General features: G+C 38.6%; 3 protein-coding genes across 7 annotated transcripts; 1 reads left to right on the forward strand and 2 right to left on the reverse strand.

The window, feature by feature from the left end:
* The first annotated feature begins 2,108 nt into the window (after positions 1–2,108).
* On the forward strand, positions 2,109–7,142 carry LOC118744126. Of its 5 annotated transcripts, XM_036476884.1 has the most exons (9): positions 2,111–2,343; positions 2,419–2,565; positions 2,602–2,889; positions 3,476–3,733; positions 4,130–4,237; positions 4,327–4,470; positions 5,774–5,902; positions 6,036–6,146; positions 6,250–7,142. In XM_036476884.1, exons 1-9 carry the CDS (start codon positions 2,252–2,254, stop codon positions 6,587–6,589), a joined length of 1,617 nt encoding a protein of 538 aa, XP_036332777.1. In that variant the 5' UTR covers positions 2,111–2,251; the 3' UTR covers positions 6,590–7,142. The 5 variants fall into 5 exon arrangements, with proteins under 5 accessions (XP_036332796.1, XP_036332777.1, XP_036332768.1 ...); XM_036476903.1 differs by having other exon boundaries at positions 2,109–2,343; positions 2,419–2,889; positions 6,221–6,342; XM_036476875.1 differs by having other exon boundaries at positions 2,419–2,889; positions 3,494–3,733.
* Positions 7,143–7,185: 43 nt separating this feature from the next.
* On the reverse strand, positions 7,186–8,471 carry LOC118744140. Its single transcript, XM_036476918.1, has 4 exons — positions 8,262–8,471; positions 8,005–8,200; positions 7,781–7,936; positions 7,186–7,674 (listed from the first exon to the last, which is right to left on the reverse strand). Exons 1-4 carry the CDS (start codon positions 8,282–8,284, stop codon positions 7,315–7,317), a joined length of 735 nt encoding a protein of 244 aa, XP_036332811.1. The 5' UTR covers positions 8,285–8,471; the 3' UTR covers positions 7,186–7,314.
* A 9,220-nt stretch (positions 8,472–17,691) lies between these two features.
* On the reverse strand, positions 17,692–19,966 carry LOC118744146. Its single transcript, XM_036476929.1, has 4 exons — positions 19,832–19,966; positions 19,575–19,779; positions 19,360–19,515; positions 17,692–18,669 (listed from the first exon to the last, which is right to left on the reverse strand). Exons 1-4 carry the CDS (start codon positions 19,852–19,854, stop codon positions 18,280–18,282), a joined length of 774 nt encoding a protein of 257 aa, XP_036332822.1. The 5' UTR covers positions 19,855–19,966; the 3' UTR covers positions 17,692–18,279.
* Positions 19,967–20,013: the final 47 nt, after the last annotated feature.

Below are 20,013 nucleotides of genomic sequence, written 5' to 3' on the forward strand. Positions count from 1 at the left end.
AGTGGTTGGAGTTGGTTCATGCTGGAAAATAGCTTTGTTCCACAAGCCAACCGGGTTGCTCCGGTAGTTAGAGCGTGTTTTGGGCACCCGCGGGCTCGTGTGGAACAAACCTAATATATTGTGGCGAATACTGCGGCAACGCGAAGCGAACAACGAGAAATAGGCAGAATGTTCGAGGAATGAAGTAGAATATTCCACAAAAAGAAACGCCAAGTTGGATGAACACTGCGAACAGCAAGTGAAAGAGAATGAGCGATGAACTTCAGAACGTTCTAGAGTTGCCATGAGTGCAAGCGCAGGTATATAAGGACGCCACCAGACACCGGAGTTAGGAGTTACAAGTCAGCAAGCTACAAGTAAAGTGAGTTCCGAATAAGCAAGCTATAAGTTTAATTGTGTTAACAAGTTTAGTAAAGCATTTTTATTGCTTTAACGAGTATTGTAAAGTGTTTTTACTGTATTAGCGAGTATTTTAAATTGTTTGTTGTACAATAAAGTTAATTGTAATACAATTTGGTCATCGTGAGCATTTATTTAACAATCCAGCGATACGAGCCAGAGGATATTTGGGAAATCCCTCAAGGTTTCTAGGATAATCGTAACAATTGGTGTCAGAAGTGGGATTGTTAAATAAATCCCGAAGGAGAAACTACTGAAAATGGCGAAAATTCAGGATCTAAAGATTGAGGAACTCAAGCAGGAGTTGGAGAAACGAAATTTAGCAACCTCCGGAAGAAAAGTGGAGTTGCTATCACGGTTGCGAGAGGCTATAGAAAAGGAAGGCATCGACGTTGACAAATACGACTTCCATCGTGAGGACGACGAGGCATCCTTGAAGGACAAATACAAGGAAGAGGTTGCTGGTTCATCGAATGATGTGGAGAAGACATCAGCGATGCTTGAAGAGCAGGGAAAGGCTCCTTGTGCGTCAACAGCTATAGACATGAACATGTTATTGGGTGCCATATCGCAGATTTCCTCACAGATGCAAGCGCTGGCGACACGTTTATCATCAGAGGTATCAGCGCAGGTGTCATCCCGGCTAGAAACTCATCTACTCGCACAAGAGGCACATATATCATCCCAGCTGGAAGCACAGGATGAAAAAATTACACAAATACAGGACAAAATCGAAGAGAGACAGGAGCATGGAGGATAAATCCGCTGCGTTATTCGTCGCATTGAAAAGACCTGCAGCGGAAATCTTGCAGACTATTCCCGACTGTGAAAGGAACAATTACGATGCGTTAATGGGTGCAGTGGAAAGACGGAGCTGGAGAATCGTTGCCAGAAATCCAACGAGACTTTAGAGGAATTCGCCTCTGGGATTGAAAGGTTGGCTCATTTGGCAATTGGAGACGCATCTGGTGAGCACCTTGAAAGGGTAAAAATCCAGAGGTTCATCAACGAAAAGCGAGACATGTATACCAAGCGAGAGACGTACGCGAATCCAAGGGCAACATTTGCTGAAACCGTCTCGTATGCTCAGACACGTGAAACGGCAGCACTCCTAAGAAAAGTAAGGTACACACCCATGAACGAAAGACACAAGATCACGTAAGAACAAGAGAGTGAAAAAAGTCGATTTTTTTACGCCATCTTGTTTCACTGGAAAACGAGCGAAAAGTAAACAAAGCAAAGAAAACAACGAAACCCAAAATTAGCCAAAATTATTGCCAGCCACTTTAAACGCACAATTTAGGTAAAATGATGCAACAAAATGCTTTCAAATGTGTTGTCATGTTGAATTAACTCTTTACTTGAATAAAAGTGTAAAATAGTGTTGCTTGTGATGTAAACAAACGCTCAGCTGACGAACCCGCTTTCGCAAACTTTTTTACAAATACAACGTCGCGTTCTTACGTGATCTTGTATTTTTGGTTCATGGTACACACCAACATGTTGTCTCAAATGATCAGAAAAATATTACGATCATCTAACACGCAACTGTTCCGTTGATCAGAAGTACACAACAGCGCGTTCAGAAGGCAAAATCGCAACAGTTACTGAGCTGTTGCGCCTTCTGAACGCGGCCCAATATGTATGAGTGAAAATTTTCGATATTGCTTACACTACTATCAATGTTTTCGATACTCAAAAACCATCGATACTATCGATAGTGCCATGGAAGTTTTCCGTCTCTACTCCTATTCCTTGATTTGCCCATTTCCATAGTGAATCACATCAACAAATCAAAAAATTTCAACTTTTTGCGGTTTATGTGAAGATTAGATGCTAATTTTGTTAAACGATGGAGGAAGACAAAGTTGCTTTGAAGAGCCAACTAGTCACAAAATTAAATTGGACCCTGGAGGGTGATCCTGTGAATGCGAAGTCTGCGAGGTATTTATAATGAAAAACATAGCAATTATGCATACATACATAAATACAATTAATTCATAAATTTGTCTTAAGCAGCTTAGAGGCAATAGTAGACAGTGCGATACCCGCAGGCCACTTGGTAAACAAAAACACAGAAGAAACTCATGCAGTTAACGAACTAAAGATTAAGCAGGAAGATAACGAGGGAAATACAGAGCACGGTATTGAAAATGAAGTAAGATCTGCGAGCGTTGATCACAATGAGATAGGGGAATACAATGGATCGATTAGTGAAAATGAATATAATTTTCAACGAGGCATTGATTCAGTGCATGCCAATAATGGAACAAGCATTGAAATTAGAGACGATAATGTACCAAATGAATATTTTGTGATAAGTGAGATTGATTTGGGCGAAGAAGCGAATTATTACTTTGATCCTACGAAGAGAAAAAGAATAAAAAAGTCAACAGCTCTGAAATATATTGACCAGTTACAACAATATGCGCTGCAGAATGGTTTAACAGAGGTCTACGACAAGCTGAGTGAAATTGAGTTGTTAATAAAGTAATTGGTATTTGAAATATGCACTCCATAATTTTATAGCTCCAACAATTTCTTGCAGCAAGGCAGCATCAGTGTCTTTTATTTCTAAATGACAGTAGAAAGTTATAAAATTTGCTTAAATGGGCATTTCTGAATGGTTAAAACTTGAGAATATACTACAGTTTGTGATTTAGAACTAAACGACTGATGCTTTGTATTGATGCGTTTAGATTATGGTGCTATATACATACATATTTACATATGAAGGGGTTAGAATCATAAGGGTCTAAGTGACATTTTTTGAAAATATAAGTTATACCCATATTTATAATTAAATATAGTATTTATTTGGCGACAAAGCGTAAACATTCTGTGAATTACTTAATTAACCTGCATTCATTTAGGTAAGAATCATTTCAAATGAATGTACCCAGAATTTACAAGAAGTAATCAACTTTAACTTTAATTATCTTAAAACAATGAAACATTGTTAGACCTTCTAAGATCCTTTTGATTCTAACCCCTTCATATGTGTATTAAATTTGTTGCTATGTTGTTTGAATAGTTTTCTTATTTTTCAAAACCACTAACCAAATTATAATTATAGGCTAACTAGTCCGAAAAGTTTTACAGAACGGCGCACAGCAATTAATGAAAATAAAAATCAGCGTAGTCAACAGGAAATTGTCTTCAATGAACGTTATACAGACAAAACGGATTCATATTCTCACTTGGCACAATCAACCAACTCTTCTGTTTTGACGACAGTTAGTCCAGTGGTATATGCCTCCAATAGTGGCCCAGAATTCGTCAGGGAAAATCAAAATAATACAAGTAATGCAGATTTTAACAGAGAAAATACGAGGTAATTTTTTATTCGACTTCCAAAAAAGGAGGAGGTTGTCAGTTCGTCGGAATATATTTTTTTTTATGTATTTTACCGCATAACTTTGGACCACGTAAACTGATTTCGATATTTCTTTTGCATGCTAATCTGGTTTAGATCCGATCATTGGATCATGATATATATATATATATATATTTTTTTTTTAAGTCGGTTTTTTTTGCTAAAAATTATTTGTTAGAACAGTTTTATTATGAGTCGATTATGGATTTCAACGCAAGCTCAGTTGCCAGTTGCCGTAATAACATTTCAGCCACTGGCAACCGAACTGCCATACGTAATCACACGTTAATTTGTAATTAATGTTTTGTTATTTTCATGTACTTAGATAGATATTTTGCTCTTTTCATTTGCAAGTTTAATAAGGAAGAAAACTAATGCTGAGCGAATGAGAGAATACAGAGAAAGGAAAAAACAGCGCCGGCTACTGGAGTTACACCTTAATGGCAATACAGATATTGTAAAGTAATTTTAAAAAGAAATTTATTAGTGTTCATTAGAGCAATTGCTTGTAGATAGTTTGGGTATAAAAAGCTACTTCTTTCCTTTTGCAGATTAAAAAAGACTCCCGCCGAGCGAATGAGGGAATACAGGGCGCGAAAAAAGCTCCTTGCACAACAAGCCTTCCTCTGCGCCTCTGTGTCATATTCAAAAACTGATCTTACTTCGGGACATTGTGGGTTATTTAAATTTAAAAAGTACTTAATCTTAAATGACATAATTATTACAATTTAGTGTATTCATAGAATATATATGATTTAAAATTTTATCATAGGCATATTTTAATAAGTAATTTTACTCTATTCTAGGGATTCAAATTCCATCAATGCCAGTGTCGTAAATGAGGATGTTGTTGAGGTGTATGACCTCAGCGAATCGGACGGGAGCGTAACTCTTTGTAAAAATGAAAATATTTCGCAAGATTTCCCTCGTGAAGAGTAAGTTTGGCAGTATATAATTTTTATAAGTATCAACATTTTCAATGAAAACCTGTGCATAATTTTTAGTCGCCTATGTATTTGAATTCCTAACAGGAAAAAGATTGTTTCTAAAAGTAAATTAAGTAATCCGTGTATCTTTTAGTGACCCTATCGCCGTGAATGAAAGTACGTATTTGTGTGAAGCCAGCTTATCGGACATTGGCGAAAAAATATATGAAATCGAAAATTCGTCACAAGATTCCCTCTGTGCGGGGTAAGCTTTAACCTCATTTCACTATATTATTGGAAAGATTATTATATTCTCTCCCTCGCATACATATGTTCACATAGTTTCTAATTATTCAAACCAACCGTTTAAGGTTGAACACGCTCGACGGCATTACAGTACAGGAAAGCAATACGCAAAATGTAGAAAGTGAGCAAGATTATGGTACGGTACTTTCGGAAGAAGACCAAAACACTTGTGAATTATTAACGCCATTAATTGAGCAAGGTTTGAGAAGAGAAAAAAAGACCGGAGGGCAAATCAACGGAACACGAACGTCGTTTTAAGGAAAAGAAACTAATAGAAAAATTTAGATCTTCGCCAGCGAACGAAATGAGTGATGTTGAAAAACGTAGACAGCGATGTGCGGAACGCGTTCGACGTTGGAGAGAAAGGAAAAGACAGCGCAGGCTACAGGAATCTAACCTTAATGACAATACAGATATTGTAAAGTAATTTTAAAAAGAAATTTATTGGTGTTCATTAGAGCAATTACTAATTGCTTGTAGTTAGTTTGTGAATAAAAACTACTTTTTTCATTAGATTAAAAAAGACTCCCACTGAGCGAATGAGGGAATACAGGGCGCGGAAAAAGCTCCTCGCACAACAAGCGACAGAGGAAGTGTCAAATTCAAAAACTGATCTTACTTCGGGACTTTCTGGGTTATTTAAATTTAAAATGTACTTAATCAATAAACGACATAATTATTACAAATTAGTGTATTCATAGAATATATAAAATTTTACATTTTATTATAGGCATATTTTAATAAGTAATTTTACTCTCTGTTCTAGGGATTCAAATTCAATTAACGCCAGTGTCGTAAATGAGGATGTTGCTGAGGTATATGACCTCAGCGATTCGGATGGGAGCGTAACTCTTTGTGGAAATGAACATATTTCTCAAGATTTCCCTCATATAGAGTAAGTTTTGCAGTATGTATTTAATTTTTATATCAACATTTTGAATGAAAACCTGTGCATAATGTTTAGTCACCTATGTAACAGGAGCAAGACTGTTTGAAAAAATAAATTAAGTAATCCGTGTATCTTTTAGTGACCCTATCGCCGTGAATGAAAGTGCGTATTTGTGTGAAGCCAGCTTATCGGACATTGGCGAAAAACTATGTAAAACTAAAAATACGTCAAAAGATTCCCCCGATGCGAGGTAAGCTTTAACCTTATTTCACTAGATTAGAAAATTTGTTATATTTTCTCGCTCGCATACATATGTTCACATAGTTTCTAATTATTCAAACCAACCGTTTAAGGTTGAACACGCTCGACGGCATTACAGTACAGGAAAGCAATACGCAAAATGTAGAAAGTGAGCAAGATTATGGTACGGTACTTTCGGAAGAAGACCAAAGCACTTGTGAATTATTAACGCCATTAATTGAGCAAGGCTTGAGAAGAGAAAAAACACCGGAGGGCAAATCAACGGAACACGTACGTCGTTTTAAGGAAAAGAAGCCAATAAAAAATGTTAGATCTTCGTCAGCGAACGAACTGAGTAAGGATGAAAAACGTAGACAGCGATGTGCGGAACGCGTTCGACGTTTTAGAGAAAGGAAAAAACTTGAAAAACTATCGGCCATGGGCAATCTATAACGCAACTATCTCATATAAAACAAAAGTTGAAATTTGTTTCATTAACATTAAGCATCAATAATTTTAGCTGAGGAAATTTCCTTTAATTTTGAATAATGTTCACCAACCATTGATTAGGCTAGTAACCAAGTTGTATATATAATTTAAAAAAAATTTTTATTAATAGTACATATATTTTTTCTTTCACTTGTATTTACTACATACATACATACATACATATGGACATTTATACCTAAGAAAAACCGCATTAACGAAAAACAGATTTGATTCAACACATATTTATTCCTAATGTTTATTCTTCAGTCTTCATAGCGCACTCGATTAAACCGTATTGAAAGGTAAACAAACTCCGTTAGTTTTATTCGATATCTATTTAATAATAAATTTTCGCCGTGGACCGAAATAGAAGCGAACAGTGAGTCAATACACTTTTCGATTTCAACGCGTATTTAAATTTTGTTTATGCATCTGTTTTGAATCGCACCGAACTGAGTCACAGCGCTTTATGTATCGGTATAAACAAGGTAACAGTTTTCTTTACTAAGTATAAAAATACAAAGAGTAAATATGTAAGTAAGCAAATAAATTATAAATAAATATAATTTTCAATGCAAAATATGAAAATGATACACCGAGTGAATTTCAAACCCATTAAATTTGAATACAAAGTAACTGGTTGAAGTTCACTGGAAAGTGAATCGCGGAACCTGCCTAATTGTTTGTGTTCATAATTTGCCATTGATTTTTTCCAAAACCCGATTCATTTCAGTCAACGTTTGATCCAATTTCGTAATAACATTTTGTTGGTTTACGGAGAGTATTTCCTCCCTTTCTCTGCGTTCTTCTAAGCTTTGGATTATCGTGTTACAAATTTCAGAAAAATTCCCTCTTTGAAAATTTACAGATTTTTTAGTTTGTTTAGTTTTCTTTTTAAAAGGGTCTGAAGCGGGAGAAGGCGACCTTGAAGATGAAGAAGTGCTGCCATGCATACCATCGCTAGGTAGGAAAATTGAATCGAAGGGAAATTCAACATCACTTTGAGCTTTACTAATTGCAGTTGGGTGTGGCGCATTTGAAGGCTTCAACTAAAATCAGAAGAAATTGAAATTAGTTTTTAGGATTAAAAATCCAAAGCTCTCGTTAATGTATATATTTGACTAGTAATTTATAATATAATCAAAGCATAGGTACCTCAGGTTGGCGTAGTTTTTTTGTAGGAACTTCGTGGTTTTCAGGTTTTTTACATTGCGTTAACTTCAATAGGTCTTCACGACGATACCTTGAACCGGTGTGAGCTGCGTTTTTACGTGCTCGGTAACGTACCATACTTTTCCAAATGGTAAATGCCTTTAATTTTTAAATAGTTATAAAAATGTATACGTGGGATATTAGGAAAGCCAAAATTTATGTTATACTTCTTTCCATTTTTTTAAAGTCCTAGTGGGACCTTTCATTGAGTTAAGTTTTTCTGCTAACTGAGACCATAACTCTTGTACATGGAGAGGAGCAATCTTTCCATACCAGCGCTTTTGTGAAATTTCAGGATGCTTCTTACAGAATTCAATATAGAATTTAATTTGTCCTTTTGTCGTCCGCTCGAACTTTCGTCCTCTAAGCCAGTATATCAAGTAGAACGTTATTAATTTAACAAATTATGCATGTACATACTAACATTTTCTGCGATTTTGCGGCCATTATTAAGAAAATACTAAATATAATTGTGTTTTCCCTTGTTACATTATTTCAACGATTCAAATTTGCATTAAAACGCTGTTAGTGAAAAGTTTAGGGCTATCGAAATTCACAAAAACATAAATACAACGAAGTAAACAATAAAGCAGATATGCGGCTTAGACCTGGTATACTATTGATAGTTGAAAACTGTCGCCACTATCGATAGTTTTTGAAAACTTATTTTTTTTATTCAAGAAAATTAACAGTACAGTTGACAAAAAAAAATTTTAGTTATTGGAATTTTTATCAACTATAAGCTTACGCTGAGTTATAGTAAAATTTAATAAGCTATAAAACCATAATTTTTATAGAAATTCGAATTAAAAAGCTTGAAATTTTAATGCAGTTTTTTATGTTTTGTACAACTTTTATAAAAAGTAGTGACTAAACAAACAAAAAAATAGTCAAAGCTGCTAAAAATGTTGTGGTGCTGTTATTTTGACCAGTACTTTATTTGTTTTCTTATAATATGGCAAAATATTAATAATTTCCTTGTCCGGATTTTGATATGCGCCTCCGTATTTGATCTCAGTTGAACTTATATAAGTATGAGTTGTCATTTAAAGGAATATCTTTTGTTTTGTAGTATTAGAAATATGTTATTATAGCCAATTTCTCTTCTTTGCACTTCAAAAGGGACAAACAAAATCCGAATTTAATTTTTCCATATAAAAAAAAAAAATCAGATTTTGCCTGTGGCTATTCAAGTGGTTACAACTAAAACTATTCATAGTCGCCTTAGTTTCGACTTTTCTGGCTAACTGCCATGCCTAAACAAAAGCGTTGCGTTGTCCGGCTGTCAAAAAATTATCATGCCTATACAATTTGTATGAAGCATACAGAAACGCGGCGTCAGCGGTTGGAAAATCCGATTTTGACAGGGCGTTAGGTATTGAAGTTGGCTGCAGAAAAGGGCGAAACTGTCATTTTCGTGTTACACACAAACCAACCTATGCTTTTTGTTGGTGTTATTTCTGCATTTGACGTCGCGTTTGTTTAGGTATGGCACTTCGGCGCTAACGCAAAGTGTCAGAAACCGCTCCACCCAACGCTTTTGTTTAGGTATGGCAGTAAGTACCAACTTAAAATTTAGTTTCGGCTGCAGCTGCAATTAAGTCGTAACTAGGAAGAAGTATTTTATTAAATTAAGGAAAAAAATACGAAATATGTAAGAATTAACTTGGCAGAGCGGGATTTTGATAATATCGAATTATCTCCAATTGAAATTTACAAATAGCGATCCATTTGAATCGGAAGATGAAATTTAAATCCAGGGACGTGAATCGTAATAGATATGATCATCTTTTGGTGTTAGCGTATTTAAAAACTCAAAGTAGGGTAAATTGGAAAAGCTAAAATTACAGTTGATGTTAAGGGGAGCTTAGAGCTCAAAAAAAGAAGAGCGGAAGAACCAGAGAGAGCTTCCACTACAACAACCCTGCCCAGATCGGTAAATATCTCAGTCGTTTTCGTCAAGTTCCACTAACGGCAGCCCTAAGAAGCGTGCAGCTTCAAAAAGGTCAGTCCACAGGGACAAAGAGATGTTTCGAGTCATGGGGCGTCTCTCCGCATACCGGACACTAATTTGATATACCAGTGTTTAGTCTGCTCAGGTATTAGTTTAACCTGATGCAGTAGCCAGAGCGAAGTTGGGCTATTGTTCTTCTAGTCTCCCGAGGCAGATGAAGCTCCGTCTCGTCAATAACCGGTGGTTGAGTGCCTAGAACGGCATTCATAGATCTGGAGTCTACATAACTCGAGACTGACTCCCTGTGAATGCCGATAAGTTGACGGGTCCAGAGGTTTTTTAATGAACCTCCGGACTTCGTCCGTCAGTTCGTAGAGATGCCTCCTGACGTGCTTGGGCGAGGGCTCGTCTGCAAACAGTTGCCCATTTGGGTAACCATGTCTATGGCTCCCAACAACGAACTGATTGCAGAACATTGTATTGTGCTCCTTGATCGGGAGCAATTTCGCCACGTCGTGTAGGTGGTGTTCAGGCGACATTAGAAGGCATCCAGTCGCTGTCCGTAGTGCGGTGTTTTGCGTCGTCTGCAGCTTCATCCACTGCGTTCTACTAGTCCCCGGCGACCACACTGGTGCTGCGTAATTTAAAAGCGGCCGGCATATTGCCTTATATGTTGCCAGCAACGTTTCTTTGTCTTTGCCCAAAGTACTGCCGGCTAGCGACTTGAGAGCCTTGTTGCGGCTCTGTACTTTGTTGACAATAGCGGTTGTATGCGCAGAAAAGGAGAGCAGACTTGCGAGGGTTACTCCGAGTATTTTGGGGTTATTCACCGTCGGAATTGGTGTACCATCGACGTGAATTACCAACGGTAGCCTGACCTCCTTCGTCCAGGTGGTCAACAAGGTCGCAGAGGATTTTGTAGGGGAGAGGGTCAGACTCCTTGCAGTGAAGAAGCGGGAAAGCTCGGAGAGGTACCCGTTTACTTTCGCACACAAGTCATCAATTCCATTCCCAGTCTCCATGATCAAGCAATCGTCGGCGTAAGAGATAATTGAGACTCCCTCTGGGGGTTGAGCGAGCTTTGAAATGTAAAAGTTAACAGTAGCGGGAAAAAGACACCACCCTGTGGAACCCCCTGTATTATTTTACTGAGTTTGCTCGATTTGTCTCTAAACATTACCGACGAGTATCGACCACTCAGATAATTCGCCGATCACTCTTTGCGCCCCTGCGGGAGAGAGGAAGCCTCTATATCTTCTAGTAGCGTGGAGTGGCTGACGGTGTCAAACGCCTTTGACAGGTCCAACGCTACAAGAATAGTTCTCTCACAGGGGCGGTTGCGGATAAGGCCAAGTATTATCTGAGTGTCTGTGGCATTAAGGGCTGTTGTTGTACTGTGTACTTTACGAAAACCATGTTGATGCTTCGATGGGGTTAGATGGTTCGTGAAATACGGGAGCAGCAAGGCCTCTAGTGTCTTCGCTACCGGGGAAGGAGTGTTATCGGTTATGATACGATTCTCCTTTGCTTAGCTGGTTTCCCCGGTTTGAGCACTGGGACCACTGTCCCAACCTTCCAGATGTCTGGGATGATGAGAGTGGCCATTGAAAAATTGAGGACCTCCGTTAGGTACGCTACTCCCGCAGGACCCAAATTTCTCAGCATCAGCATGCATTTTCCGTCGGGACCCATGTCTTTGGAGGCTTTCGCCTTCCTGATGGCAACCTGAACTTCACCGCTAGTGAAAGCGGAGCACAAGTTGTTGGCAGTCTCGACGCTTGGCTTTTTCCGCCGGAGAATGCAGTATGAACTGCCGGCTAAAATAGCTCACGCATCGCTCCGGTTGCGACGAAGCATGGTCGCCGAAAGAAATTTCGACCCTGTCGTCGTAATTCGTCAGAATGGACAGAGACCTCACGGTTGACCAAAGCTTACTCATACCAGAGGTGAAGTTGCAAGTCTTCAGATGCTCTTCCCACTTTTTCCGCTTGTTCACGTTCACAAGCTGCCGAATCTGCGCGTTTAGATCCCTAATACGGGGATTTCCGGGATCGGCCTGGCGAAGGTTGTCACAATAGAACAGCCGCTTCAGCAGGGAAGTTTGGACGGAGGTCCCTAATGCATCCTGCCGGTACGGAGCGAGCTCCAGCAGCAGTGACAACCCTGCAGAACTTATGTTCACCAAGGTAGACGTCGGTTAGTGTGGGGAGCACAGCGAAGGTGCTCTCAGTAAATTCCGCGAAGCCTTTCCAACCAGCTGTAGAAAAGTTGATCCGCGGAAGCAAAGTCGGTTGATTTATCGATCGAGATGACTATGGGCAGATGGTCTGATGCCAAAGTCAGCATATGTCGCCATGATACGCTGTTTTCAGACCAGCGCTGACTATTGTTATGTCTGGCGAGCTGCAGCAGCTGCCCATAATCTTGGTGGATGCGTCGTCGTTCATTGTGCAGAATGTCGAATCGTCTATCTGCTCAGCCAAGTATGTTCCCCTACGATCGTATGACAGACTTGAGTCCCAAAGATCGTGGTGCGCTTTAAAGTCGCCTACTACCATATGGTTTTCACCTCTGAGGAGCGCACCTTTATCAGGGTGATATTCTGCCGGGCAGCAAGTGACAGGGATATATACACGTTAAATATTTCGAGCTCAACATCGCCTGTCCGGATAGCAATGCCCTGACATTCCCTGCGGTCGATGTCTGCTTCAACAAGACGACACTGCACGGTGTGGTGCGTGAAGAACGCTAAGCCACCACCATTATCTCGCTCGCGATCTCGACGGTGCACGTTGTACCCGGCACAATTCAACAATGTTGAATTGCTGTGCAACTTCGTCTTTTGGACCGCAGCTATCAATATACCATGCCTTCCGGTGAAGACGGTTATCTCTTCGATCTTGCAGTTCGTTACGGTTAGATTGAAGGAGCTCCATGTGGTTCGGGAGACGTGTAGTTATGCGGGGTGTGAGGGACGTGTGTGGCCTTGCCGCCATTGGCTGTGTGCGCTGCTGAGGAGTTTGCCGCCCTGTGGTGGTAGTGGGTGGCGTCGAAATTGGGGTTTGCGACCGAGCTGCGCAACAGGGCCTCTCGAAGTTCCTCGTTCAATCTCGTTGCACTTGACTGTTACGGAATATCCTGGTCTGACATACCGTGCAGATTGTAGGAGGAACCTGGAGTATTTGGCGGCGGCGTGTGGGTGGTGGTGCGGTTGTATCTGTTGTGTGGTCTGTCGTGGTTGTGGTCTATTGTGTTGTTGTGTTGTGGTGCTGTGGTGTTTGTGTTGAGCTGCTCAGGTGGACTGGGATTAGCCCAGAAGGCTGCTCTGTTTGAGCAGCAGCTGCCACAAATGATGTGGTCCGTAGTCCTGAGCAGACTCTGAGGTGACTCCGCCCGTCGCAAGCATTGCACTTGGCTGAGGTGGAGTTGTGGTGTAGTCATCTCTGCCATACACAGCAGGTGTAGGTTGCTGGCCCTGGATTTGACTCGATGCCAGCCATGAGCACAAGAATGCGTACACATGGAACTCTATGGACGAACAGCTTCTGAGATACTTCGCCGACCTAAACGGGGTAAGATCGCCGAAACAACAGCCCTTAGTCGGGTAAAACCCGTGTCATTTCGGTACGTAGAACCGGCTGTCGTGGGAATGCTCGTAAATCTGACGTTATCTGCTAGTTATCTGACGGATGCCATACGCACGTATCTAGACCGATACGCACTGCCGTAACAGGTTAAACTCTTACTTGAGCGCATTACATGAAGATGTGCCCAACGAGTGCTCGGAATGCGGAGACACCCCACGACATCTCTTCGCGTGCCCATAAACCCCACTCAACAGATGCCTCTGTCCCTATGGACAAACCATATCGAAGCCGCACGCTCCCTGGGGCTTCCGTTATTTGAGCTTGACGACGACTGAGGGACCAGCCAATCTAGGCGGGGTTGTGCTAGCCGCTACAACAACATCAACTACAAGGATTAGATTCGTGCGAATGGTATCCGTCGGATGCATGCCTTATTCCGGTCGGAAGGATGCCATTCGCACGAGTCTAATCCTTCATACCACTTGTTGTGTCATTAGATAGCGTAATAGGTATGATCATCTTTTGGTGTTAGCGTACGTAAAAACTCAAAGTAGGGTAAATTGGAAGAGATAAAATGACAGTTGATGTTCAGGGGAACTTAGAGTTTTAAAAAGAAGAGCGTAAGAACCAGAGAGAGCTGCTAGTTTTTGGGCAAGACACATAGGCCCCTATTATGAGTTGCATTCGATCTTCGACTGTGGTCGAAAGTGCTGATCGAACGAATTTTCATTTGGTATTATGGCGCTCATTCGATGAAGAATAGCTCTATTGTGAATTTCGCTCGTTTAGGTTGTTCACAATAGTATATTTTTCAGCGCTGAGAAGCTTGTTTACAGATCGAGCAAACTAAATACATATGTACATATGTAAATTTGTGCAAATTAAAATTAAATAAAAAAGAAAGCGAGTTTATAAAAGCATGGTAAAAAAAGTTTTAATTAGCACAACGGAGTTCTGGTTGAACGATTCGTCAGAGAATGAGGGCTTTGAAAACTGGCCAGGAGCAGAAAACGTGAAAGATTAAGTACAGTCTTTCGAATATATTTTGACATACATTATATTTAAGAAATTTTGTGATCCAAATCTATTTAAAATATATTAAAACTATACACAGCACCATGATTTTGTTTTCAGAGGTCGTGCCATAAGCGTATAGGTATTTTCTTTCATATGTAAAATCAGACTTTCGAGCTTGTGTTTCCCTGCAAAAATCGCGACTACTCCATGCATGCATGTGAAGAGTACTCCCTAAGGACCAAGGAGTACTCCAAAATTAACCACAATTCATATAAAAAACAAGGTCCAATTAACATTGCGATGTCCTAGGGCAGGACCATATACTCCATCCCTGCATTACATCAGAGTAGCACAAAACTACTACAACATATTAACAATGGCATTGTTGTTATATTTTTTCGTTTGTACACGCTTTTGTTCTTCACTTCTCAAATGCTTTTTCGAAATAAATAAAAACCAAGACAAAAATTAAAAATTGCATGTCGCCTCTGACGGCATTCGAACCCGAACATGCTGGGAGCTAAGAACTAACAGCGAGCATCTCTACGCGTTCAGCTACAGCCAGACATGCAAATGTGCTTTCAAATGCTCAACTTCAATCACATTTCGTTAAAAGACGAGCAGTGATCGGGTAACAAACAATAAGCTGGTGCAGAGCTACGAGTTGGGCCGCTACAGCATGACAGAGGAACACTTTTGTAAGTACTCCAATATACCACAAATAGATTACATGGTCCAACGATTTTTGCAGGGTTACTATTCACGACGTTAGAACTGCTGGAAATTATTACAAATTGGTTAAAATTAGTGTCTAGGCGCCAAAAAGTAAGAAAGCAAATGCAAAACCATACAGTTTTAAAATTTTCTAACGCTTCGCTACACCAACAAAAGCAAAATTCTGTTCGATAGAAAATTCGATACTCAACGAAAATTTCGACACGCTTAGCTCATAATACGAATTTCGATTTCGATCTTCGATAGCCAGAGAAGATCGAAATCGAATGCAACTCATAATAGGGGCCATAAATACAGGTAGAAGCCAAAATGACGTTGCTCTCATGAGAACCAAACCTTTAAACTTCAACTTGTTTTTATTTTAGCTCTGATCCAATACTTTTCGTGAAAAATCCTGTAAAACTGTCAAACAGAAAAATTACTCTGACAGTAAAAAGTGAGTAACAACAAAAAGTACGGGAACAAAAAAAAATATGTTTCCTGTAAAAACGTCAACCAGTGATTGTTCGACACTTTTCATGATTTTACCAGAAGAAAAAGTTCGGGTAAAATCTTGCAACTTCATTCTCTACACAACTCTTCAAAAGTCGCTCTCATTTACAGGATTTTGGAGTACGGGAACATTTTTCCTGCAAGTTCGTGTAAAATCCTCTAAGTTCATGGAGTACTGGATCAGAGCTTTTATTTCCTATATTTCGTTACGCTTTGAATGTCATATCGTTTGTTTTTTTTTTTTGAATGTTCGTTAATATCAAATTTTAATTAACACTTGAATTTTTGTAATGTTGTGCGGTTTATACTTAGGGCCGGTTACTCAATGTCTGGTTAACACTAACTACAGGTAAAACATCGTTATCGACGTTACCGACACAATGTTATATGTATGGAGCCGAAGACGTCGATAACGATATTTAACCGCAGATTAGTGTTAACCAGACATTGAGTAACCGGCCCTTAGTGTATGTGTTAAAAATGCAGCACCCGAAGCGTTCGTTGCTTTTTATGTGGTGTTAAATATAAAGCAGATACCACTAATTTTTTTAACGTGCCTCAATGTCCTTCGCGTAAGGAGCGTTGCGAAAGCAGCTATGGGGCAGAGCTGCAGCGAAATGCCTTGCTGTGCGTTAAACATTTTAAAGGAGCAGATTTCACAAATACACCGCGAGGTACAGGAAAGGCACGTTTGATGCCAAAAGGTGTTCCTATGACCCTAATGCCAAAAAGTCCCTCCAACAACACTGCAACTCATAAATCAAAAATAGAAAACAACATACAAGTAAACAAATTTTAACTAAAGAAAATAAATAAATAAAAATAAACTTCAAATTTACATAAGAACGTCAACCAGTGAAACACATTTTTTTTATTTTTCCTTACACACGCTCATTTTTATTTTTACTCTCTCGAAAACTTTGACTTTTGTAGGTTTGACGTCAAATTGGCTTCCACCTGTTTTTATTGTACCATGGTTTTTGGGTTAAGAAACGCTTTCCAGCAGAAATTAGTGATACTTTGTGATAATCATGATAAAAACATAGCAAGGTATAACCGTTCTCTCAATTTGTTGGCCATGATTTTTTTTTGAAGTTTGCCAACATTTTAAAATCATATAAAAGTGAAAATAAAAAATTGAAATTGTTGTTGCTTGAGATTGAAAATGAAAATGTGTGTGTGAGTTTGTGAGTAAATTTAAAAATTAAATTGTTTGGAAACGTCAAGAATCTTAAAAGTGACTCTCAGCGGTTCTACCTTACTATATTTTTATCATGGTGATAATTATCTGCTAAGAAACAAAGCTACTATTTGCTTCAACCAAGGCACATTAAACAGGTAGTATCAGTAGAGCAAAAACAACATTTGCGTGTATTTTGTTGTTGCTTCTGGTATCGAAAGTGTCAACAACTGTTCTGAATTTTTTCTTCTAAATCAAAGCGTGCCATGTGAAATACAGAAAATTATAAAAAATAAAAAATTGAAATTGGAAAAAATAAAAATTGATGCAACTTTCTTTCCTAGTAAATTAGTTTGCTTCTCGAAGCATTGATCCATCCTTTGCAAGGCCCAGTAATCAGCGGTTGTGCTGCCGAGTTGGGCGAACGTTCCTAAAGCTGCTATTCAATCGCTTGTTTTGTATGGAAAAAGGTTTCACAAGCAAATGGATTTTAACAACTTATAATTTTCGTGAGAAAAAATTCAAAATATTTGACATTTTCGAGACCAAATAATTTGAAAATAAATCAAATCAGCTGCTCTACTGATACTACCTGTTCAATGTACCTTGGCTTCAACCAAATATATAAGACAACGTGTGAAGTAGAGAACAAATTTGGCGCCGTCAGTGGTACCGCTACTTTGGTAAAGCCGATTTTCAAAATTTTCAAGTATAAACCACACCTGAGAAAACAACAAAAAAATAAAAATAAATGCATTGAAATTCACAACACTCACTCAAACCCAAAGTAATATTTTTTAAATATTTCATTTATTTATTAATTCTTTGTATAAATCATACACATATATATTAATTCGTATGGAACAGTAGCTTATGTCGGGAAGCTGGCTTTAGTATAATGCGGCATTCCCGTTATTCTTTAAACCAAAAGGAATTTTTTGATGAGACTTAATAAGAATATTGATTTGATAGTATCGGAATTATTTCTAGCACGTTTATTTGCCAAAAGTTCTTCAACGGCTCGGCGCCAGAGGGTCATTCGGAATCGTATGCTGCGAATGCCGCATTATACTAAAGCCAGCCTTTCGACATAAGCGACTATTCCAAACGAACACATATTTATACAATTTCACAAAATTAAATTTTGAGTAAAAGTTTTTGAAAGCGGGTTCGTCAGCTGATCTTTTGTTTAATTTATGAGCACTATGGCTTAGAACCCTTTTTCTTATGTGATCTGCAGTGGAATTTTGGAAGTGCTACCATAAATTTTCGTTGCCAAAATTGTCCAAATAAAAAGCAGTGGGGCCTAAAATTATACGACATGAAAAAGTAACATGTGTAATGTGTAATCAGCCAAGTCTGGCAGTATGTGGAGCATTCAACTAGATGTTTAATGTTGTTAAGGGCGCCTGATTTCTTTTGGAGATTTTGTTGATCAAAATTAGCGACAGCGAATGTTGGAATCTGACTGCAGGCGTCATTCGCTCAAGACACTATATAATTTAAAGTCGATTTTTTCTAAAACCTGATTCATAGCAGTCAACGTTTGATCTAATTTCATGATAACATTTTGTTGGTTTATAGAGAGTATTTCCTCCCTTTCTCTACGTGCTTCTAAGCTTTTAATAAGCGTGTTACAAATTCCAGAAAAATTCCCTCTTTGAGAATTAACGGATTTTTTAGTTTGCTTTTTTGACGTTTTCGAAGCAGGTGCGGGGGAAACGTCTGAGACGGGAGAAGGTGACCTCGAAGACGAAGAAGTGCTGCCCATCATGCCATCGCAAGGTAGGAAAATTGAATCGAAGGGCAATTCAAGATCACATGTAGCTTCGCTATCTTCTGTCTGATGATGCACATTTGCAGGTTTCTATTAAATTCAGAAAAATACTAATTATTTACAGAGAAACCTCGATATAATGAAGTTGAAGGGGCAGAGCAAATGCAATGGCGGAATTAAACCAGGTGAAGTAATTAGAGCGAGAAAAATGATTTTAACACTGCCTTATATGAAAAATTTCATTTAAAATTTGTCTATAAGGCAGCCGAATGTCAGAAGATAAAGCGAGAAAGCTGTTTTATTACTTCACCTGTTTATTGCGTCATGAGCAAATGCTTTGTTGCATATATAGTTTCGTCATATTTATAAAACATCAAACACGATACAGCGAAATTTCAAAACTTTGGAAAAAAATCCTTACAAGTAGTTTCTTTCTTTTTTTTTAAACGAGACTAAACGTCACCATACCTAGACCCTGGTAAGTTAGAAGTGCTTGAGGCGACACTCTTGCATAGAGACGTTCAATAATCGGACTTTAACCGTCAAAATATTCCGAATCTTTGCATGCTCAAAATTTCTTCCATATATTTATGGCAGTTTTGTATGGACATTTTCGAAGCACAACGAGGCTTATTCAGGGAACTCGGCAAACATTTTTTTAAATTAAATATTTCCGTTTTATAAAAGTTCGTTATATCGAGGTTTAACTATACACCCTATACTCCTTAACGGCAGAATGTCACGTATATTTGAATACTAGTTTCTTTATATTCGATGTACCTCAGGTTGGCGTTTTTTCATAGTAGGAACTGCATCATATTTTGAGTATTTACTTTCAATTAACTTCAATAGGTCTTCTTGGCGACACCTTTTACCGGTTTGCGCCGAGTTTTGACGGGCCCGGGCACGTAACTTATTTTTCCACATTGCCAATGACTTTAAAAAGAAAATATTTAGTAAAAACTTATGTGTATGCATGTGTAATATAAATTTACTTCCTGCCATTTTTTTGCAGTCCTAGTAGGCCCATTCATCGAGTTAAGTGTGTCTGCTAACTGAGACCATAACTCTTGTATATGGATAGGAGCAATCTTTCCACGTCTTTTCGAAAGGTATTGTGAAATTTCAGGATGCTTCTTACAGTATTCAACATAGAATTTAATTTGCGCTTGTGTCGCCCGCTCGAACTTAGGACCACCTCTAACACAGAAAAAATATGAAACAATAATAAACACATTTTGTAAAAACTTACATTTCCTCCGATTTGGCGGCCATTATTATCAAAATGCTAATTACAACCGTGATTTCTCTTATAAAGTTATTTCAATCATTAAGAATTGTAATGATACAGAGGCAGCAATAAGTTTAGGACGAAGGAAATTTATAGTGTTACGATTATCCTCGAAACCTTGAGGGATTTCCCAAATATACTCG

Source organism: Rhagoletis pomonella, unplaced genomic scaffold (assembly GCF_013731165.1).
Source record: "Rhagoletis pomonella isolate Grant_MI unplaced genomic scaffold, Rhpom_1.0 Rhpom_scaffold_00001, whole genome shotgun sequence".
In the NCBI taxonomy this organism is placed as follows: Eukaryota; Metazoa; Arthropoda; class Insecta; order Diptera; family Tephritidae; genus Rhagoletis; species Rhagoletis pomonella.